Source organism: Lutjanus erythropterus, chromosome 14 (genome assembly GCF_056507025.1).
Source record: "Lutjanus erythropterus isolate fLutEry1 chromosome 14, fLutEry1.hap2, whole genome shotgun sequence".
NCBI lineage: Eukaryota > Metazoa > Chordata > Actinopteri > Lutjaniformes > Lutjanidae > Lutjanus > Lutjanus erythropterus.
The window spans coordinates 10463568-10487970 of NC_139330.1; the positions used below are offsets into that span (position 1 = coordinate 10463568).

General features: G+C 40.8%; 1 protein-coding gene across 2 annotated transcripts in view; it reads left to right on the forward strand.

The window, feature by feature from the left end:
- Nucleotides 1-574: 574 nt before the first annotated feature.
- Nucleotides 575-24403, forward strand: part of disc1 (DISC1 scaffold protein) — a 61651-nt gene continuing 37822 nt past the window's right edge. Inside the window, exons 1-9 of one of the 2 annotated variants that reach the window (XM_084735533.1) lie at nucleotides 575-665; nucleotides 6473-7314; nucleotides 7608-7677; nucleotides 10648-10804; nucleotides 12122-12218; nucleotides 12468-12700; nucleotides 17104-17158; nucleotides 19940-20042; nucleotides 20218-20406. In XM_084735533.1, coding sequence (XP_084591659.1) covers nucleotides 596-665; nucleotides 6473-7314; nucleotides 7608-7677; nucleotides 10648-10804; nucleotides 12122-12218; nucleotides 12468-12700; nucleotides 17104-17158; nucleotides 19940-20042; nucleotides 20218-20406 — 1816 coding nt within the window. In that variant the 5' untranslated portion in view covers nucleotides 575-595. Of the gene's footprint in view, nucleotides 666-6472; nucleotides 7315-7607; nucleotides 7678-10647; nucleotides 10805-12121; nucleotides 12219-12467; nucleotides 12701-17103; nucleotides 17159-19939; nucleotides 20043-20217; nucleotides 20407-24403 lie in introns of those variants that run through there. The other variant, XM_084735532.1, reaches the window with a different exon arrangement.

The following is a 24403-nucleotide window of genomic DNA, read 5'->3' on the forward strand; positions in this document are numbered from 1 at the left end:
TCCCTCTGCAGTCCTCTCAGGCTGCCTGCTGTGGTTGTGAGGCGGTCTGAAACAGTCTGGAGTCAAATTCCTGAACACGTAGGAGCTCCTCACGTTGCTCCAACACGACGCACGACGCAGGGGCGCAGCGGATAACGGACTCCTGATCAACTGATCGATGACACGCCGATTTATCCCGGCTATTACTCCTTGAACCACGGCGCGTTATCGGATGATTTATTTCATTTTTATCCCCAGCAGAAAGATGACATGAGGACCATCTTTTCTCTGCAAACCGTCTGTTCGTGCGCAGCTGGAGCCACTTGTTTGCCGCAGAGGAAGATTTGTAAGAATCCGGAGTCCGAGCATCAATACTTGTGTCAGGAAATGTTTATTATGGACACGGGAGAGCGAGTGAAAAGCCGGTTTCACACGTTAGTCCGAGGCGAGGGACAAAAATAACAGTCTGGGTTCACTTTTCCACAACGGAAATGAGCTCAGTCCCGCTGCCTGGCTGCGCTTCTTCTCAAACATGGTCGATGTGAGTCCATGTAGGACCGGGATCTGATTTATATTGTTTGACTTTGGCCTCAGACAGCTTGTTGTGAATGGAAAGATGTTTGCTGGACTGATGGGGCTGGAATGTCACAGGAACTCTCTGCCTCACCACCGCGAAGCCACGGAAGGTAAAAAAAAAAAAAAATAATACATGTTTTCTCACATTAATCACAAAATAATCAGTAGATCCTCTTTAGTAGGAACCATAACGCAGCTCGTGAAGGCTGTTTTTGACTTCTCACCAGGGGTTTCACAAATAATAGACAAGAAAATAAGAGTTAGGTCACTGGTGAAGAGAATAAACTGAGGAAAATAGCAACAGGAGTAAAAGAGCACAGAGTGGGTCTAAATATTGTATTCACTGTTGTAAACAGTTCTGGTTCAACTCAGCCTAACGTTAAACAGGACCTACAAGTCCACAAGTTCAGTGTCTAACCGGAGGAAGAGGAGGATCTGTGCGTTTTTATATAAACTGTGTTTGCATCATTCAGGTCAGAGAGGTCAGAGGCTCCTCAACATGAGCGGCGAGCTGCAACTTGTGGGAGGTTTTTATTCCAGGGCCGCAACTAACGATTGTTTTCATAGTCCATTAACCTGTTCGATTAATCGATGAATAGTTGTTTGGTCTGTAAAATGTCAAAAAAAATGGTCCAAAATGACGTCCTCAAATGTCTTGTTCTGTCCGCGACTCAAAAATATTCAGTTTACTGTCACAGAGGAGTAAAGACAGCAGAGAATATTCACATTTAAGAAGCTGAAATAAAAGAATTTTGACTTTTTTCTTATAGAATTACTAAATTTGATGAACTGATTAAAAAAATAGTTGGTGATTAACTTAATAGCTGTTTAATAATCAGTTACTTGTTGCAGCTCTGTTATTCCTCTGAATACTTCCTGCGTAACATACTTGCAAATTTTGCATAAATATTAGCTGATAGGATTCCCATAATTGCTCGTCTTCAGTCAAATCTGCGCAAACCTAAACTCTGCAATCAGATTATAACCTTCTTTAAAATTTTCATCTTAAATCTTCCAAAAGTGAAGAGGTGTGGCCCTTTTTAGATTTTTAGAAGAAGTATCCTTAGGAAACAGGTCGCCAGTGTGGAGCTGCAACTATTCATTGATTAATCAATGAATTGATTATTAAATTAATTGCTAACTATTTTGATAATCGATCCATCCTTTTGAGTCATTTTTTAAAATAAAAATATCCAAATTCTCTGATTTCAGCTTCTCAGATGTGAATATTTTCTTTTGTCCTTTATGACTGTAATCTGAATATCTTTGCGTTTTGGACAAAACAAGACATTTGAGGACGTCATCTTGGTCTTTGGAAAACAGAGATCAACATTTTTCACCATTCTCTGGAATTTCACGGACCAAACCACTCATCAATTAATAATCAATTAATCAAGAAAATAATCTACAGATTAATTGATGATGAAAGTAACTGTTAGTTGCAGCTCTACACCCGTGTCTTGTGTTATGCTACAGAAGCACATACGTCTGTGTTCATTGTGAACCTGCTCTCGTCTATGAAGACGACAGGGCGCCAGTGGTGAACCTGCCAGTTCTGCTGTTGTCTGGCAAATGCCAGTCGAGCTGCATGGTGCCGGGCCGTGAGCACAGGTCCCACTAGAGGACGTCGGCCCACCAGTAGCCCACTGGACGTCATTTCGTAGGGCTCCGGCAGTGCTCCTCATGTTTCTCCTCACACAGAGGAGCAGATACTGGTCCTGCTGCTGGGTTGTTGCCCTTCCTACAGCCCATTCAGGTTGCAGGTAGTCCAACCGCCTCATGCTACCAGCAGTGACAAGGGCACTAGGCTCAGGAAAGTGTGGAGCTGTTGTCTCACCAGAACAGAGATTTAATCCACATTTAATCTAGATAGATAGATAGATAGATAGATAGATAGATAGATTCAGTTCTAGGACATCATGTGTCATCCCTTTTAAGACTCTTTGGAGACTTTCACTTCCCTTTTTCTGTTGCTGTGTTCGGTCACAAGTGACGTGGTGTTGCACATCTGCCGAGCACTGCTGCCTCTCAGGAGGCTGCTGACATGCAGATCTGCTGGTGTGTGTGTGTCAGTGTGTGTGAGGGTGCTGAGCTTGTTCCTCAAACGTTTGTGTTTTTATGAGATCCTCCGCATTCCTCCACTCTTTGGCCGAAGCGCTTTTCAGCAGCCAATGGGACGCAGTGTTTAACCTAAGGCCTCTGAGGAGGGCCTCTTTTAATCTCCAAAGGTAAATAATCTGGCCTCCTCTGGCTCAGACGCTTCTCAGACTTTGTGTTTCTCTAAAGCTGCAGCGAGAAAGCGTCTGTTGCTGCAGAACCACTTCAGGTCCCCTTTTGCTTATTTCTGCCGGAATTCCTTGCAAACTATTTTAGCACGAAGCCAGGCAGGAAGCAGCAAATGACATACCTCTGAAGGGCTTCAGCTGAGATGTAGATGCCCCCCCCCTCTACGCACTCAGACACACACACAGACACACACAATGGGCCCTGAGGCATTTCCTTCCCCTTTACCGAGAAGAGCCGTCTTTTTGTAATCGAAGCATGACGAGGATACAGTAACACTTTCTTTCGACAAGTCATTCCCTTTTCACCTCCCGAGCTCTTTGACTCTCTGGAGTGGGCTCTATGTTATACCTCGACCACACCAGATGGTGGGCAGTGTGCGGTTGTCTTTTGGTGCCTACGGTGAGTGTTGGGTTTCTTAAATTGGTTATGGAACAGTGGCCACGTCTGCAAAGAAACACTAATGGAGCTGTATGTAACGTGAGCTTTAGTGCAGTGGTCCCAGTGGACAGAGAGGATACATACACAGTCTGGGTACAATGGGAACACCCGTCTGTTACTCTCGCTACAAATCCTGCCTTCCTGTCAGTCTAAAGTCCCAGCTCATCCTAAAGGGGGTAGGTTAGATTTTTTTTTAAAGTGGGGTTGTATGAGGGACTTATGCATAGTTTGGCACGCACCCAATTTGGAGAAGCAGCAGGAGTACCGGAGAAGGAAGCTAAACAAAACACTGCTGTGGACAGGGTCAGCAGATAAAAAAAAAATTTACCTTAAAAAATCAATATCAGTTCAGCCTTTTTTTTTAGCAGGAAAACTGCTGTTTTAAAAGCCAAATATCATTCTCTCCCAAGCAACCAAACTCCTTTGACAAAATCAGTAATTTTACAGCACAGAACACAGGAGATGCTTGTCTACTGGTTAATTTGTTTGTGTTATTGTGCGACTTTGGTGAATCCAAACTAACCTTTTAAAACACTGAAGTCTCACAATAACACAAACTAACTCACCAAACGCGGCAGTGGTGGACCAGCAACTCTGCTGTTCTGCAAAGTAAAATTAAAGTTTTTGCACATGGAGTTTGGTTGCTTTGAAGAGAGCGATACTTGGCTTATACAACAAAAGTTTCCCATCAGAAAAGGCTCTCTGCCAGCAAAGTATTTTAAGCATCTTGTAGAAATCCCCTTAAAAAAAATTCAAACTAACACTTTAAGTGGTGTCTGTTCTCCTCCAGTCACATGGATGGTTTAGGAGTGACATCACTGGAGGTCATGGGGGGTTGAGCAGGGAGCCGTGGTGGCTTTGTAGTGGTCATGGGTTGTTTTGTCCGCTGCATTCCTGCCTTGACATACAGACACAAAAACTGAGTGAAATGTCCTCTCACTGTAGAAAAAAATTATATTCACAGATAAAATTGATTGTAATACAATTTGATGTTTTTATGAGGTACAGATGTATTTGATTGTTACTAACGACAGATGTGTTGTTAATCCTTTTTTATTTAAAAAGTGCAACATGGTTGTATAATGTCAATAGTGTGAATGCTTCCACTGTTTTTAGTACAAAAGTCTGTGTGTCAGTGTGTCTCTGTGTGTGTGAGTGGGAAGAGAAAATTGAGAGGCAGAAGTGAGAGGGGGCAGCGCAGCTGTACACAAAGGAGCTCTTGATTCCCAACATATCAGCCCGTCTCCCTCTCTGAATCCTGCACATTATATGTATTTGTCACGTGAAGCAGGTGTCCAACTCCGAGAACACACTGGTCTTTATCATCCTGCTCCACTTTCAGACCAAATACTGTTTTCACTGATGTTTTATTGCTTCTCAATGCTTGGCTTGGCCACATTTCTCTGCTGTGGATCTCTTTCTGTCATAGACTCCACCCCTACATTAGATCTTACCCATCCAGCAACGCTGGACTGAAATCAGGAACTTTATCAACATCATGGATGTGTCTGCATGCGTCTTTTTACCTTTACGTGAAAATAACAGAAGTTAAACTGCCAAAGTTTTTAACGCACAAAAGTTAAGGACTTTCCCACTCTGCTGGCAGTGAATCAAAGTCCAATATAGGCTTCATTATATGATTAGTGGAGGAGCTGATTATAGTCACAAACACAAAGAGAACAGACCTTTGTTACCTGTGATACTAATTAAGATTATGTTGCATTGATTATAGCTACTTACCTCAATTAGTATGACTGTTAACACATGTGTTTACGCCGCCAAATGGCTGCTGTGACGAAGGTATTATCGCCTGTTTCTGCAGTCTCACTGCTCTCATCAGCCTAGTTACAGCAGGCAGCTGTTTTTAGCAATCTGGAGCCCAGCTGGATTTTTGGTGCAGATGCCAACACTGATATTTGGGAGTAAAAATATTGCAATATCAATATAATGACTGATATTCTTGATTTCTACATATACATGTGTATGTGTGGGTTTTCTCCAGGTGCTCCGCTTTCCCCATCAACAGAAATACATGTTACATGTTTTCTCCTGTCAGGATCCGTGACCAAGGTGCTGGCAACCGGAGTTGGTCCCTGGGATGGATTAAATGCAGAGACTGAATTTTACTATAGAACTGTACTCTGTATTCTTGCATGATCACAATAAAGTTAAGTTAAAAAAACTATATTTGATACCATTTTGGATACCACAGGAAAAAATTGGCTCAGCATAAAATGTTAGATATGTAATTAAAGATAAAAGTGACAATGGATACTCCAACTGTGACAAGTGATGACAAGAAAACAGCACTGTGAGTAAATAAGAGGAGGTGGATACTGTGGACACTGCAGCAGTGTGGGTTTTAACTCGCTCTTGGAGAGAAGACAGAGTGGGAAAGCGCAGCTGGTTCTGGAGTATAGATATGGAGAAAAAAGAGTATCGAAAGCATGAGAAATAATCAGTATTGATATTTATTGATGCATGATGTGTAAATAGGTCATACCAGCTTTCTAAGGGTGATATGTCCATGTTTATTCTGCTTTTCTTAATGTGTCCAACCTGTATTTAGCATGTCACAGTGCCCCTGTAGAAGCAAAGCTTGCCATTTTCCCATCTTAATTAATCTTTGCAGCTTAAATCGTAACAGCCTCTCCAGCATCAAAGCGATTTTGTTTGTTGTTTTTGTTCCAACATGAATCTGATTCATTCAGCTTTACTTCCACTCCAGCAACTGCAGTTCATTTATGTCCCCCGGCACGACCGACCCCACAGTTTGAGAACCACTGATTGCAACATGGCTGTGTGTATGTGTTTTTTTTTTTTTTTGTTAAGATAAACAAATTCAAATGCAACTTCAGGAAGTATTGTTCACTCTCGCTCCCACTCCTCCACCGAGAGGCGTGTCCTAACTCAAAAAATGACTGTGTGGCTTTGGTATTTCCCAACAGCTGGAGCAGAACTCTGGGAAATGTCACACAGCTGCCCAAGTTGTTTTTCATTCAGTTAGTGGTGCTAGCTTTAAGGGTAGAGGGGCCGGACCGGGAAAAAGTCATTACATTTTTGTGTAATTGGCACGGTTAGCGTCACATTTTCCTGATGTACGCCATGATTGCACAGTTAATCCTATGAGCTCACTCTTTATCTTCCTCATGACCGTGTTGTCCAGCTTAATGGTTAATCTCTGCATCGACAGGTGGCAGAGCATCAGGGACAGCTGGTCGTAAGAGGCTCCACCGAAGACCAGGGTACATGAGAGGAGAGCAGTCCAGGCTACAGAGCACGTCTCATGGACAGGAGGAAGAGGAGGAGGAGGAGGAGGAGGAGGGAGGGAGGACCACATGCATGAGGAATGGAAAATCTGGACGTCACACTGACTTCACTGATGCAACCAGTCCTGCTGTCAAAGTGTCCTTAATGAATCAGCAGCAGCCTGATAAACTTACCTGTAGCTCCTGGAAGAGTAAGAGTTTTCTCTGCTCCGTTACCCGTCCTCACGACTCTGTGGACTGCAGTGCCGTTAATGGCACGTCCAGCCTCCAGTGTCCGTCCTCACCTCAGGACTCCTTTAATTCCAGCTTCAGTTTTATCCAACTGTCTCTCAACTCCAGCCAGAGGACGGACACAACCGCTGCCACACCGTCCCGGGAACCAGAACCACTAACTCAGTCCACTAAGGCACCTCAAACAAAACCAGCAACCTTGTCCGTCGAGCACTGTGTCTCAAAGCAGTCCGCTCCTGTCCAATCACTGCCCTCCTCCGCCTCAGACAGAGAGGAGCTGTCGTTAGGCGGGAGGTTTTGGCGGGAATGTCCGTGGGGCGGCAGGGAGGTCCCGCCCGACCTTCCCGACGGCGAGTCTCTGGACATAGAGATCACCTCCTCACTGTCCGTGGACTCAGACACCGCCTCCGCCTCCTCTGTCACCTCCGGCTACGAGAGCGCCACGCCTGCCTCCGACCACGGCTGGGACAGCCTGGTGAAGAAGTACGAGGGCGTGCTGCAAGACTGCCTCCAAAACAACCGCACTCACACTAAGGTGGGCATGATGGGCTCCTAATATGAGAGCTAAAGTCACAATCACCTTTATTGAGTTTAAAGGAATAGTTCAGACCTCCCTGATGAGACGTGATCTGTCAGCAAAGCTTAGTAATGATAAAGAGGTTTCAAACTTCACACCAGTCAGTCCTCAGCTTGCTTATCCAGTGTCACCTCTGAGATGATGGTCATTGCACCCACACATTTTTTTTTTCTCTGACTGTTTAAAGAGCGTTGCCCTCTGGACTGTTGGGTAACTGTTCTGTCTTCTGTCTGTTCGTGTCTCCCTCTCAGATTGAGTCCATGATGTTGAAACTGCAGAGACTCCAGCAGAAAGCCATCCTGGATGACGACTACGACGCAGGTGAACTAAGACTTTGAGTTGAGCTGTTTGCTTTAATAAGTGGGTCGTTTCAGGTTTTGTCGACGAGATGCTGTCATCGTGGACGGATTGTAGAGAGCCTGCTGGGAGCTAGCTTGAATTCCCGACACGTTACACCTGTCAGAAATTCACATTTTACTCCTCCTCATGAACACAAAGCGGACAGTAAACAGTAAAAAGAGACTGACTTAACATACAGTTACTCTGTAGGATTCTCCATTTACATAGACTTTTCACTGACATGTTAAGTCAGAGTTTATATGATTTATTTGGATCTGTTTTAGCTCAGAGGATAATTCTTCCATGAGTCTAACAACACCTTACAACAGTGTGATGATAACTACATCTTGCAACCAATAATCCAACTATTGTATAATTCCTGAGTGAGTTATTATAATGAAATACATCATTTAACATGAAAATATTTTCAGTAATAAGAGTAAGAATACACTGTTTATCTTGTTATGATGTGAACCATTTCATATCATGATAACATAATTGTTTATTTATTTACGATTCATTTTATAAGGACATAATAGTGTAAATAGACAAACTGAAAACAGCTATCCAATGCAAGTATCATATTGTTTTTTATTCTTGTGTTAACTTCATATTTATCAGTTTATCCTCAGTACTAACGTTTTTAAACTTTTAAACTTTTGAATGAGTGCACTAGAACGTTGTCTTATGGTTCTTATACTCTACTCTGACTTCTACTGTAGGCTGTCACATTATAACATGGCAGGATTCACTGACTCCTCTTTAAATCCACACCTTAAAATAATCTTGCTGCCTTGTTCAGTGTGATCTGCAGTAAAATCTGTAATACGAGGCATGCATGAGAGATTGTTTTGTATTGTCTTAGTCTTAGTCTTAGTCTTGGTAATAATAATAATAATTTGACTTCTGTAACCTCTTTATTCTGTCAGGATCCAGACATTTATCTGTTCGATGTTTGTATTTAAGATGAAGCAATATATGGAAGTTGCCCAGTGTCCTTTATTAGATTTCTTTCTAACTGAATTTAGATCAAACTGACATGTTTGATGAAACACGTGAGGGAACAAGACGGCACTATAATTAGTTGTTTACTGACTCTGAGATGCATTTTATATTGAATTTACTGGAGATTTTAATGACTTTTACTGGAACTCCTCAATGATTAATGAAAAAACTTTATTGTTATATTTAACAATGTCGTGTACAAACATTTTGTGTTTGTTAAAGGAAGATTAGTACAAATGATTTTTTTCTTAATTTGTTTGTACAAGTGATTGAGGAGAACTTGTTGCATTCACCATTTTTTTCATATTTTGATTTTTTTCTTAAAGGGTCAGTTCACTCAAAAATCATGAATACATCGGTTTTCCCTCTGACTTCTAGAGCTATTTATCCATCTAGATAGTTTTGGTGTTTGTTGCAGATGTCAGCAAAAAATATGTCTGCCTTCTCGGAAAAAGTGGCGAAAAAGTACATTTGAAAAACTTAATAGCAATGTCTCTTTCCAGGAATGGTGACCTGGTTACTTAAGATAATCCTCAGACCTTGGGATGAGCAGTTTCATGAGGAACTACTTTCTTTCTGCTGTAGAATCAACCAGAAATACTTTCTCTCCACTAGAGAGAAAGCAGCTCCTACCAACGGGAAAAATATGTATTTCTGATTTTGGGGGTGAATTGTCCCTTTAAAACAAGGAAAAGATATCACAATATAATCCACAAATCTAAGACAGTATTAGTTACGATATTTATATAATATTGATAAATTAGCTAGCCCTAAATTCTTCTTTATCCTTTTTGATGCCATTTTTATGAATGATCACTTCCTGAAATATGGAGCAGGAAGTGTGGCCTTGTGTGGTATTAATGGGGTGTTCATTATACTAATTTACAAGTTTCATGCATGTGCGCTCAAATGCACACAGGCAGATCGTTGACGCAGTTATCTGAAGTTACGAGCATTTGCTGAATCTATCGTAGAAAGATAGAGAAAGATAAGATAAGAATATGAAAATGTTTCTTGCTTGAGGCCCAGTGTTGTGTGCCTTTGAGAATTACTTTGACAGCTGTGTTGGCACTTCCTGGTTTTCCTGAAATGTACACGTCAGTGCTCTCACCACATCAGATCAGTCCGCCAAGTCAAACTGAAAAGTGAACATTGTGAAATTCCTGAAACCGGAAACCTAATGGATTTAATTTGGACTCATTTTTGAAGAAGACACTTCATTCATTTAAGACTTGGTTTGACCCAAATCTTTTCTCTAGCTGGTCGGAAAAGAGGTTATTTTCCAAAGAGGGCTGCATTTTGACCCATTTCTTGGACCTTGTGACAGAAATAAATACCAACATCTGCTGTCCCGTAGACCTTGAACTATTTAGGCAGAGTGATACTGTATGTGTGTCAGATTTTCTGTTTGCCTTTTGATATTGTGCATCACGGACCTTTTTTTTTTTCCACCTGATAACTTCTGTTTCAGTTTTTCTGTCAGGTAGATTCCAGAAAAGCTTAAGAACAGCTGGTTGTAAACAAGAACTGAGAGAGTTCTGATGTTTTACCTCTACATGGTTCTCTTTTTAAACTTACCCAACAGAGAGGGGTGATTCCAAAACTTTCATGTGTGTTTACGAGGTCAACAATCATTAGAAGCAGCCAGCTGAGACTCACTTAGTTTTGACAGAAGTTTGCTCTGTTCAAGTGCCTTCTAGTTAAGAGATAATTAGTTAATTGAATTAGGAGTGATGTGTGTGCAGTCGTGTTATTTCAGTGAATGTAGGCTATGTACTACAGACGTTATGACCTGTGAGAGTCATCTGCTGTCTGTACAATCACAACACAGCTGCGCCTGAACAGAGAGCCTGTAGGTTTCTACACTGATTGCCTGACTTGAATCTCGTTGTATTTTCTAGCACAGTGTTGCTGCATGTCATTCAGTGTGTGTTTGTGTGTTTTCAGCGGAGCGTTTTGGTAAAAAGCTGGAGGAGCTGTGCAGGGAGCGAGGTGCTCTGAAGCTGGGTTTACCCTCCAGGCAGCCCAGCGTCTCTCTGTTCCTGGAGCGGCTCAGTCAGGTGGTGCACAGCGCCCTCCAGAGGGCGGAGTGCAGTCAGTGCAGGTCAGTCATTCAACAGTCACAACAATGATGCATAATACACAACACAACACACACTGTCGTGCTAATGTATGAGCCAAAAACTGTGCTGACTTTTGTGATATTATCAAAATGAATATCTCAGTAATCGTAAGCTATTGGTTTGACACTGAAGTATGTGTTTTGTTTACTTTACATGTGGGTTTACGTATTGAAATATGGAAAAACTGAAGGTTTGATAATATTCAAATGGCTGTTAATTGCAGTGAAGTGAAGTATAATATGTATAGGTGTTTATTGCTGCCAGGCCAGGTAAAGAAAAATGGATCAGTATCCTGTTATAACAAGAAAAAGTTTTGTGTTATAACAAGATATTTTCACATTTTTGCAATATATGACTGTATCACGTTATAACAAGAAACTTTTGTTTGTCTAAAATGTACATTTATCTTATTATAACGTGAATGATTTCATATTATAAAGTGATAACTTATATTGTCATAACTTGATGTTATATAGAAGTTATCATGTGTTATTATGCAAGTTTGTTAAATACTCAATTCTGATTGGTCAGTTACCTCATTCTAAGGTCTGTTATTTCTGTACAGCAGACTGTTGCTAGCAATGTGCCGCTGTAAATATGAAATATGGTTGAACTCAAGGAAATATTTCCCTCTTTTGTTTCAGATTTCATTTTATTTCTTTGATTAGCGCTGGTTTTGTGTAATTTATTCAGACAACATAATCGTCTATTGCAATAACCTTATTAACCTGATGCTATTACATGGTGATTAACAACAGCACAGCTGTACTTGGCTTGCAGTATTGAAGCTGACAGGTTGTTCAGCTTTGGTGAAATTTGCATTTTTACAGTTTTATGTGGTGAAAATGAGTTCATGAGTGTTTCTAATCTTCTATTATAATGCTGCAGGACAGAGCGGTTAGCGAGGGATGTTAAAAATAGCTCTTGTATCAGGAAGGAAATCAGGTGGGGCCTTGCTCTCCAGAGGTTATCCTGAACAAATATAACATAAAGCTCACACACAAATGTGTTGATGTGTTATTTTCCATACATATCTTTATCTCAGAGTGTCAGTTTTTCACATGCTATAAACAGGAAAACATGCCCCCACAGACTTGTGTATTAGTACGGCAGTACATAGTAGACATGTATTATTCATGTCAAATCAGTTTTAACTGAAAGAAAACCTGAAAGAAACCAAAAGAAGCCTGGAATATGGTTATAAGAAATGAGGAAAGTCATGTATAAAGATAAAGCTAAAACCCCACTGCTGAGGATTTTCCAGTGACTGTGTTTTTCTTCTTGTGTCTGGTTGTCAGGGAGGGTGTAGAGCCTGACGCAGCGGAGCGGTGCGACTCATCGCAGGGTCCCCTGCATCGAAGAGATCGTCTCATCCAAGAGAAACGGCTGGTAGAGGTAAATCTAGGTCACGTTATGTCATAAAGGCTTCTGATGGTAATTTTTTACACTTAGTGTAAAAAAAGTGCCAGTGCTATTTTATCTAATTTTATTAAAAATGGATTAGTTTCCCAAACACAAATGCTATAAGAATACTGTCTCGTCCAGCACACATACAGAACAGAACAATAACTTTTAGAAATTGATGAATAACGCCCTGAAAAATAAATGTAAGGATCATAAATAAACCTCATGACACCTGCACAGGAGGAGATAGCAGAGCTGCAGCGGAAGCTGACGGAGCTGAAGGACCGCAGTCGGCGCCTGGAGCAGCAGATCCAGCAGGAGGAGCAGCAGGTGGAGGCTGAGGAGCTGGAGGGCTCCGTGCTGCGGAGCTGCACCGTCGCCCAGCTCCGTGACATGAGCCGAACGCTGCAGGACCTCGTCACCTCTGAGAACCGCATGCAGATCTCCGTCTCTCCTCCATCCTCCACGCTCAGGTCAGCATCACATACATGCATGAATATCTGACCAGTTTTTTCTTAACACCAACATAAGTAAAGTGCAGAGGTGGCAAAAGTAAACAAAGATATAAAGACTCATATCAAAGTTTTTCCTTTCAAAAATATTTCATATAATTACTTTATTCCCATTAGAAAGATTGCATGAGTCATAAGTTTAAAATTGTTCTGTTTTTCGTCATTGTCAATGAAATATTAGGCTCCATAAAAAAGCTTTAGGTGATTAATGAACCAACCTTATTGTTCCCCGGCACAGGACTGATCTCAGGAAATGTAGTCATGTCGTTTTTATGTGATTAGCGCACAAAGAGAGTCAAATCCAAAGGAGAAAATGAAAGCATGCACAGCAGATAATTGACCAAATAACTGGCTTTTGCTGTCTAAAGGGCATTAACACTTCTGCTCTACATATTCTAACATAGTTAAGGAAAATGTGCAAATGTATGTGGAAAATGTAAATGTCAAATTGCACCTCAGAGTGTTCTGCGAGGAAACGTTTTCACACTTTATACATTTGCATCTTACACCTTTTCAAACTTGGTTGGGCCTGAACGTTGCAGAACAAACAACATAACTGTGAGAATAATTTGGTGACAGGACCATCACATGCTGTGCCTTTACTCAGAAGTAAAATGATTGGCTGAAAGTTCTTCTTGTAGTATAATTAATAATGAATAAATGGATTATCATTATTATTTTATACCATTTACATTTGTAAATTACCCCAAAACAACTCAACTTTAACTTAAAGTACTTCTGATTTCCTTCTTGAATAAAATAAAGTAAAAGTAGCCAGCAATGACCTAAGCATGTGCAAACTTGAATGTTGAATGAATGTTTGAATTATGTATGAACAGCTGCAAAAAAAACATGTAATATCATGGTAGATATTGTCACAGTCTGGTATTTTTTGTCACAATATTTGATATATCGTTACATCCCTAAAACTTGTCAAAAAGGAAACAAACACATAAAAAACAACAACAAAAAAAGCATTGACAATGATGACACAAAACTGACCTACAGTCCACACCAGGTTTCCTTCTCTTCAGTCATGATGTTTGTCTATATTTGTTATTGTCACATTGTTTGTTTGACACAAGTCAGCTTCCTCTTCTGATCATAGGATCATCTCTAACAACTGCAAAGTAGTAAATAAAGAGCAGCAGCCTCTCAAAGAGGACACAAGAAACTTTTCATAATTTGATGATATTGGAAACCCCTGTGGACAAAAGCATTAGTGTTTCCATGGTAATAAATAGAAAATATTACCCCCAAAATAAAATTAAGCCCACCTCCTCATCAGTGCTGTAAAAAGAAAGACACAGAGAAACATATGGAAACAAAAGAAAGCTAGTGAACATCCACAGCCAAATAAAAGATTAAAAACTACAATAATAAATAAAGTAAAGTAGACTACTGGAATAAAACTAGTAAACTGGAATATGTAAAAAAATACAATGCGAATTGCATTGAAACCCCATCCTGCAGTGGCTCATTCTCACAGTTAGCTGCAGTACCGTGAGTCACCAGGTGGGGCTGCTAGAGAGCCGTGAGTGGCAGTGACACCGCAACAACCGTCAGTCCGTGAATGTTTTCCCTGTATCATGTCACGTACTTTCTTATCATTAAATTAGCTGGTTTGGAAGAGGACGTGTGAGTGCAGATCCTCTATTTCACTGAGTCTTTGCCTCCGAGCTTCATTCATCCTCTGACAAACAAAGTGGCATTTTGAATAAATCAGCAGGTTCGTCTTATCTCGTGCCAAGAAAGTACAACTGAGTCAAAATCACACCATCGTGTTTCAACCCAATTAACATCTCAAATGACTGCATGGAGGAGCTGACAACCGAAAAATACAAAAAAATTGGAAAAACTGCACTCACTTTTGGGTGTTTTTGATCACATTTGGTTCTTATTTCTGCAAAGGTTGAGTACACTGGACGAACACGCCTGCCAGATGAATATAATGTAATGCAATGATTTGAGAGACTTTATGAGGAATCATTTATTTATTTTCAGCTTCAGAGAGGATGCATCAAGCAGCCACAGCTACTTTTTCTTTATTCCACGCCTCCCTTGTGCCCTCAATCCTCTTCTCTCTCACACCTGCTTGAACCCGCTTTGAATTTTAATGGTTTTTCTCAGATGCAAATGATTACTTTGCATCATATCCTCTGAAGTTAATAGCGTGCGAGGGAGCACCGTGGAAAGCCTCTCTGTCTTGCCACTCGTTAGAAAGACATGTAAATTGTACTTATCGCCTTCTCGGTGGCGTGACCCACCGTCGCCGGCATAATTTGATATCTGACATATTCTCACCCCGACTGGAACACGTTTATACCCGCCGCTGATTGAAATTGCAGCCCCAGATTGGATATTCAGCTGCACATCTCCGGGTGGCGTGCTTTGGGGTCATTGTGTTGCGTGCAGCTCCCTTTCCAAATAGCACAGGACATTTCTTTCTCATATCAAGGTTTCCTTATGAGCACTGGATTAAAGAAATCTACCGGAGTAGCTGCATCCCTTAAAAAATGGTGCTGTTAACACTGATGTTCAGAGACAATATTTTACTCTGACTCACCCTGAACATCAGCTTGAATAACATGAGAAGGGCATACTGATTTTTGTGATATGAGACGATTAGGACTCTCTCAAGGTGCCTGTGTTGCGCGTAATGGATTTTATGCTCCTTTTTTTCTCCATCTGCTAATTGATTTATATCTCTGTCACCAAATAATGTGACCGTAATGGTTTGCCCTGTTTGCATGTTTACATAAGCGTACCCTCGATGTCTGAAATATTCATCTAGCACACTAAATCTACTGGCCCAGTCAAAGAAAACAGACAATGTGAGAACAATAGAAATGTCAGTCAACCGAATACTTTATGTGAGAGGTCAGTTTGAAATGACAGATTAAAGCTGTGACTAAGAAACAAATAACCTCACAGCCGGAGCTCAGCTGCTTTCCACAGATTTTTATCCACTTGTTTTTTTCAAGATGTAAACAACAGCTGAGTCATTTCAGAACTTTTGGAAGCATGATATTTTAAGAAATTAAAAGTGACAGGCAAGATTATTATCTTGAAGATTTGATAGGAATCTAAACTAGAACAGCTACTGGAGAATGAGCAACTGGCAGGACTTCACAGTGCTTAGAATAGTTTTGATTTTTTTTTTTTCTGAAGTAGGGTTATATGAGGTACTTTTCCACAGTCAGTGTATTATATTGTACTGTATTAGTCAACACAGCCCCAGTTTGAAGAAACCGACAGGAGCACCAACATGGAAGCTAAGCACTGGAATGATTTGGACAGGATCTGCAACAAAACATATTTTAGCTACTTAAAAAAAGCCCAGCAGAAAAATCAATATCAGTTTAAATATTTTTTTGAAGTGGCTTTGCTGCTGACTTTGTCCACAGCAGTAGTCTCCTGACTCGGCGTGTGCCAATCGCCATCCACTGTAGGTAATACACTGATTATGGATAAGTACCTCATACAGCCCCACTTCAAATAGTCCCAGCTAGTCATTTTCTTTCCGAGATTTAGCTGAGAAGACCAATAGCACGCTTGCATTGGTCCATTCAGTACAAAACAACAGCCATACACTGTTAACAACTCACTGCATCCAACCAAGAAACTGTCTGGTACAAACCCCTATAAAACCCCAAATTGTTGTTTTTACGCTTAAGTTTTTGTACAGATTAAACAAAGAAAACATAACGTGTTAATGTGTGAGCTTTTAAGGTTACAGTAGACAGATTCTGTTATCTTTTGACAGGTTCAGGTTTGCTCTTTCCAGCTGTTTCCAGTGTTTATGCTAAGCTAAGCTAACCGGCTGCTGGCTTGAGCTTCATCTTAAACACACAGTTGTATTGAACTTATCTAACTCTTCGCAGGAAAGTGTATTTCCCAAAATATTAAACTGTTCTTTTCATCAGTTATTTAACTGTCAGAAATCTTTGCCTAAAATTTAATTCGTTTTGGTTTTAAACGTGTAATTTACAGTTACAGGCCCTGTGCTTTCTCACTGTCAGTCTAAATCAACTTTTACATCCTAGTAGTAAAGTTTTTCTGGTTATCGAAGTCTGCTTGAAGTTTTTATCCGCTGCAAATGCAGCAACATAGACTCATCAGTGAGTAATTCGTGCCCGCTCTTTCGCTCTTATCCAGTGGAGAAGATCTTTGAAGACACTCCTTTATAAAGGTTGCAAAAAGTTCAGTAACTGTCTTTATATTTGATTTAACACTCAGTGTCTGGCAGCTAGATGAGTACTGCTGGACTTCCTCTCATCCTCTCATTGACATCTATTGATTTCTCTTGAAGAAGAGATTACTTTTAGTGCTGCGCTGTAACATTTTTTATTTTCTTTTTGCAGACTCCAGGAGCAGGAGCAGGCGCTGAATCTGTCCATCAAGGAAGCGACTGCTAAAGTAAGTCGCCGCTCCTCTGACCTGTTCAGTCCACTGCAGCTCAGCCTCGCCTCAGTCTGTCAACAATGACTCAATGTTTACGAAGATCTAATGAGTAGAAATTAAAAACAGAAAGTATGTACTGTCCGCCACATCCAGGGTGTGTTAATATGCACGCCAAATGTCAGCGTCTGTATTCATGTGCTTATTTCTATTTGACAAAGCAGTGAACTCTTCATAGTCGAGTTGAGTCACGTAAGAGAAAAAAAAATCATCCCTAAAAATCCTCAGTAAAACAACAAAATGCTGTAGAATCTGATTTTCTTTGTATTTCTGATGAGAAATAAGCAACTGAACTAGTAAAGTTATGAATTTTTCAACTTTAATAAAAGATTTAATTGCAGGGTAAGACTTTCTTTGAAGGGCTGTGCATAAGACTGACATTACGCTGTCATAACCATGCTGTCATGAACATGAAAGAGTCTTTATGAATGTTTATTATTCTTGTTAGTAAGTGTTATTTGATCTATTATGTAATTTTTAATGGACAGTTGACATTATTTAAGATTTCTTTGTTATGACAACTTGACATTAACCAAGACAACATAAACTGTCAGTGTCTTTGTTATGACAACTTGACATTGTACGGATTAAAGACACTGGTTAGCTAGATGTTTCAACATTGCATTATAGTCTCATATGTGGTTGGTCAGCTAACAATGTAAGCTAAATCACCAACCGGCCTTATGACATTTTATGACATCTTTATGACAAGTCCAAATGGTACCACTTTAGTTTGAATCCAACTGTCACAAAAGCATTTAACACTGTAATAAAACTTAATGACATCTTTATGATAAGTCCAAAATGTACCGCTTCACATGAGGTCAAAGAAAGCATTCATGACACACTTATAATGGCCTTATAATGGTTGGTCAAAACCAACCACATATGACATCTTAATGTAATGTTAAAACGTGAAGCAAAACAGTTTCTTCAAGTCTAATAATGTCAAGTTGGCGTGACAAAGACATTGACAAGCTATATTGTCTTGGTTGATGTGAAGTTTTCATAACAAAGACATTATTGGCTTGATTAATGTCCAGTTGTCATAACAAAGACGTCATCGCCTTGAATAATGTCAAGTTGCCATCACCAAGACATTTGTGTCTTGGTTAATGTTGAGTTGTCATAACAAAGACATTATGGACTTGATTAATGTCAAGTTGACATGACAAAGACATCTCAAATGGTGTCAGCTTTGCGTTAAAAATGGCATAATTGACACTTAATGAGAAAAGTCACAAACATAAAGACTCTCTAAAGATTGTGACAGGTGCCATAACAGTCTTATGCACAACCCGTTAAATAAAGGTGGTTTAAATCCGTAGGTTTATGTGTACTGCGTGAAATATCTGTTGGGCTAGCATGACTTTGGTGGGGTTTCTCTCCGTGTCACCGGTGCATTCCTGTGCGTGAAAGGCTTTGCATGCTTCTCTTTGTATGTGCTGCGTCTCTTGAGTTCCCACTTGCTTCTCAGGGGTTTGATTTTCCCTCTCACTGGTCTCTATACATGCATCTCTGCAGCAGCAAAAAGCCAGAAGCAGCAGAAATCTGTAAGAAGTACTGGTTTAAGGATACAGCGAGTGAGGCACAGCAGGGGATTGGGGGGGGAGGGTGGCTGGAAAAAAAAAAAGACCTCTTTACTGTTACTGTGTCCTTTAGAAACCTGTCATCAAACGCTTGGTTGATGCTGCAACTGCATCTCAAAGGAATATACAGGCTCTCCACGAAGAGACACTTAACACAATCACAAGATTGTCCATTGTTAAGTCGAAATGAAAAGTTTTGTTCCCACGTGAGATATCCACCAAGTGGAAAATGGCACACCTGCTGTGACAAAATGATTGCTGGCATGAAAGTAACTTTCACTTTCTCTACCGACTTTCTCTAAATTGACAAATAGCCTGATGGTTTGAAATTAAATCGCCAGTGTCAAAATTTCTACAGTTTAAAAAGCACTCCACAGCAATTTCCACTTCGTGTAATGCGTGAAACAAAATTATGCAAGCCTGTTTGAAAAAAAAAAAGAACTGTTTTTCTGTATTTCTGTTGGAAGAAAACTCCCTGGAGATGTTCTGCCTCAGAAATACCAACCTATTTGACAGCCCTTTCAAAGTGTTGCACAAATCTGTGTCAGATTCAAGGAGAAAATGCGTCAGAAAATCCGGCTCCGCATCCCTTTGAGTGGTGAAAATAGTTCCTCAAAAGGAGGAAGCGCATCACGGGGATTGTATCTGGCTGTAACTCAAAGTGAATACATTGGAAAGAACAGAGAGTTAAAGGGCAGAGCGAGGGCAGATGGGGTCCAGGCAGGCTGTATCTGAAACCATCAGCTCCTCTGTGAATACTGCTGAGCTGAGGTGCTGCATCCCCATCAGGCCGCTGACATTCAGGGCCTTTTTCCTCTCTGACATTCTAATGGCATCTTTTATGGAGATTTCACATTTCCCTGTCTGTCCACGCGAAAGGAGACGCACTCGCTCTCTTTCTAAAGGTTATAGACAAGGTAACACATCAGTGTTGATGCTCTGCTGTGTATTCAAAGCAGGGCGAACACAGAAGGACGGAAATGAATCTGTAAGGTCTTGTAAGAATGAGTGTCAAAAAGAAAATGAAAGCAGAATTGGAAATGAGCTACGCATCCTGTGGGATCCATGTGTCTGCAAAGGTTTTGTTAGTTACCCTCCTCCCCCCCATGCCTCTCTCTCCTCCACCTTTCCTTCTCCGTCTTTTCCCCAGGTGGTCATGAGTCAGAGGCTGGGCAGCAGCCTGAGGAGGAAAGTCAGCGAGACTGAAACGCAGCTTTTGGCGCTGCATGAAGCCAAGCTGGCGGCCATCTCAGGTATTTCTCCAGTCAACCACACCCCGGTGCAACCGTTCCTACATTTCACCTCTTTTATTTACCTCATTTACCCGAATCGCTCACCATTAGCCTCACGTAATTACGCTATTAATGATGGAGGTGCTCATTAATGGGCGGTGTAAGCTTAATGTCCTCCCATGGTGCACCGGTGCAGGTAATGACTTCAGCAGTGCCAAGGAGCTGAAAGCTGAGATGAAGGCGGTGTACCTGGAGCGGGACCGGCTGGAGGCGCTGGCCAAGAGGCTGCACAGCCTCAGCTCGGGGAGCAGCCAGGAGCTGGCCAGGATGAAGGAGCAGCGGCAGCAGCTCAGGCAGGAGCTGGAGCAGAAGGAGGCGCAGCATGGTGAGTTACTGAGGCCCGTCTGAATCAAGATAATATCAACTGTCTTCATCCCAAAAGAGAAACCAGGCTGCTGTGGGCAGTACGATAGAACTAAAAACAACAAATCACTTTCTAAAGGCAGCTAATGATTCTCACTAATGGCTATTGGCAGCTTTACAGATGTTTGTAGCTAAATTAGCATGACTTAAGGTATAGTTTGTCATTTTGCATTGGAGGAGATTGATGCCACTGTCATATCTGTCCATTAGATATGAAGCCAGATATGATATGAAGCTAGCAGCCGATTAGCTGAACCTGACACAAAAACTGAAAACGACACCTTGCCTGGTGTTGTCCAAAATCCAAAGTCTGCCTAGTGACACCTCTGAAGCTCACAAATTAACACATTATGTGCAAAAACTCATGTGTACAATGGCAGTTTGTGGTTTTATGTTCTTTGGCCTGGTGCAACATGACATTCAGGATTTCTGGCATTACAGAAACATGTTTCTTATCTTCTTCGTAAGCATTTAGCTAGAAAATGCTTCAGTCCCAAAGTCAAAATAACTGCCATAGATGGCAGCACTACTGTTGTTAGGTCTGTATGGCAATGGCGATGGAATATTATGATTGAAAGGCTACTCAAAATGTACGACGACACTTAAAATTTCCTGCACCACATATCTATGGGTATATATATATCAACTGCCAAGATGATTCATTTTTAATTTGATTGATGTGCTACATCTGGTGGGGTTTCTACTCCTCGATTAATGCCTGCAACTCATCAGAGTTAAAACTGAATTCCTGTCTTTTCTTGTCCATGAGGCAGCTGTTGTCAAGGAAACACACGGTCTCGAGGCCATAACAGCACAAGCGCCGATTGAACAATTGTTCAATCTAGTCTCTTAAAACTTCATATTTAGTTGATTTTAGAGACCTCTATGACAAAAACAGTAGCATTTCCTCTGCCATAACCACAAAATATAACTTCAAAAATTAAATTACCTGAATAAAAATCTCCTCCTGCTTCTTTTTAACTGGCTAACGTACAACTCACTATGACTGTCTCTGGGGAAATATAAACAGGCTTGTTTCATCTTATTACACAGAGATTCTGACCCGGTGACAGCCACTAAGAGCAGTCTTCTTGTGGATGGTCTTGCTAATGTATGTAGGTCATATGGAGGCATCGGTGGTTTCATAACCACTTACACACTCCTTGTAGTTGCTTTAAGTCAGAATAAGATACAAGGTCAGAGATAGGATAGGACGCAGCCAGGAGCTAAGGAACTGCAGGGTGAAAGGGTTTATCCTATCTTAAGAACTAAGCAAGAAGTTGCTTCTCCCAGCCAAGAAATAGTCCAGCTCGTAAAATCACTTATTTACTTGATCAGATTTACAGATCGCTGCTGTTTTCCCAGCCATTATTAAAACAATAGTTCTTCTTAGTATGGATGAACGATAATAACAGCACGTCGTTAGTATTGGCTGATAATGCCTGAAATGAGCATTTCTGCACATATTATAGGCCAATAAGATGATGATTTAATTATGCTTGTGCATTGCGAAAATGTCTGCAATGTGTAGGTTTTTTGAACCGTCTGAAACATAAAGTTGCTAGTTACAATAACTGCTCAACGTCGGTCAAGCAAGGAGGAGCCAGATCATATTTCATCCGCACTACAGATTTAATTATTCATCTTAAGAGCCATCATCCTGATCATTATGAGAAATCTGTGAAGAACAAAGAGCAATAGGCTCCAACGAAAACCATGGCTTGTTATGTGGGCCGTCATGCAAAATATTGGATTTTTACGCCGATATTTTCTTAGTTTCTTAACTTATTTTGGCCATTTGCCAATTCTGATATATGCACATTTTTTTTACACTTAACAGCAGAGAACATCACGTGTCTCCTGTAGTGGAGCTATTATGTCTATACCTGGAGTGGTAGTGGAGTTATTATAGGCATCCCTACTACTTCTCAGCACAGTTAACCTGAATATATTCCTTCCTTCCAGACCTGAATTCCCTTCAAATTTGTAAAAGCATGAGAAATTATGACTGTGTTTGCTCTATTTTCCTTACCAGGGCAACATAGTAGTAATGTAGACAGGTGTGCTGTTGTGTATCCCATCTTCCCACAAACTTTAGACACAAACAAAGTCTGTCGCCATTTAGCAGACAATCAATATCTGATCTTTGCCACCTTAAAACCACTTAACGTAAAAAGCAGAGTAACATATCATTAATGTTTCTGGTGTGTCTGCTGTTTGCTGATGGTAAAGGGTGTGTGAATCGAGTACACCAAAACAATAAGCTGAAAGAAGCTCTCTAGACCCAAATTCATGAGTTCATCACTACAAGTGACCCCTTTCACATTAGATATAGTAATTTGGGCCGTTGTTATTATAAAAATATTGATTATAGCAGCTTTAAATAATTAGATAAAAAATATTAAATGAAACAAATGCGCCATTATCTGAAAGACCACTCAGCTGCCCACTGAGACCAGAAACGTTTGTTGAATTTTTGAAAGGTACCTCTCTCCCTCTCTCTTTGAATACACCTTTTAAATATCAATTCAAATGTGAAACATGAGAGCTCTTTGAAAGAGAAGTCGTCTCTTGATGCTGTTTCACGCTGGGAGGACATCAATGGACGATGACTTTTCTCTAAATGAAGGAGAAGTGATCTGCTGTCGGTGGGGACTTGGCATCAAATGAGTTACCAGCGGGATTGGCAGTTGTTAAGAGGGGGGTGAGGGGTGTGGAGGGGGAGGGGGGGGGGTGTGCAGGGGAAATGAGCTTTAGATTGTGTGAAGTAGCCAATTACCTCCAAGCCACTCAGTGCAGACATGATGTATCAGCGCTCGCACACTCTCCAACTAGAGGAGATCTGAATGCTGCTTAAAGAAGGGGCTTGCTTTTTTTTGAGGTGGAGGGGGGGAGATTGGTTTGGCCTCCTGGCACTGGCAGAGAGATAAATGGATTTTGACGGCACCACCTGCAGTGCTCTTCTCTCCAGTCCATCAGTCACAGGGAGATTTCTAAAAAAGGTCACTTCACTCTGAGATGGGAGCGCGGAGAAGAGAAGGGGAGCGGTGGAGTGACGAGGCCGGAGCAGGTAGAGAAAGACCAGAGAGTGGTGCTCCGGATCGGCCTCCTGCTGCAGCCTCAGGGTGTGCAATCAGCCGGCTAACATGTGCTGTTATGTAAATCATTAAAGGAGAAATCTGTAATATATTTACTGTAATAAATCATGAAATGACCACAATATGTCATCAGAGATTAAGGCCAGGGTGTCCTCCATTCAAGTTTTATTTTGGTTCATAACTTGTGTTATTGTTTGCCTGTTTCACATTAACTACAGATCAAATTAATACTGAATCTTTGCAGAGTAAGTAAGTTTCTGTTTATGAGATGTAAGAATGCATTAATAATCTTTTAGTAGGAGCAGATGTTTGTATTTGAAGGCAGTGAGACAGGCAGTCACTGAACTCCAACTTCAAAGTGTGTGTTTTCAGAGCAGCAGGCTTTTGTTTTATGGGGTTTAGCTTTACGTCGACAGACAACTGACAGTGCAGGACTCGCTGTTGCTTGTTATTGTCATATTGTTGTGCTTGTCCTGCACTCCTGCAGTATTCCTGCAGCCTGCCTGAGCTTCCTTAAGTCTGAAGAGGGGGGATGGGGAAAACAAATCGCTTCAATTGTATATTGTATATTAAATAGGGTTTCTACGTATTTAATATACCGTCTGTTGGTCTAATTTACTATTTGGACTACAGTACTCTTTTTGGAAGCACAGTTGTTACATATTACAGATGAGAATGAGTGAAATTTGGGACAGGGGAAAATAAATTTAGAGTAGCATGAGACTGTAACTCATAATTTTTTAGTAATTTCATGAAGATCATCAGATTCTGAGGGTAAATAAAATATACTACAATGTGCATAAACCAAGGTAATGCGCCAAATTTTAAAATCATAGAGGATGTTCATATGCATGTGCAACA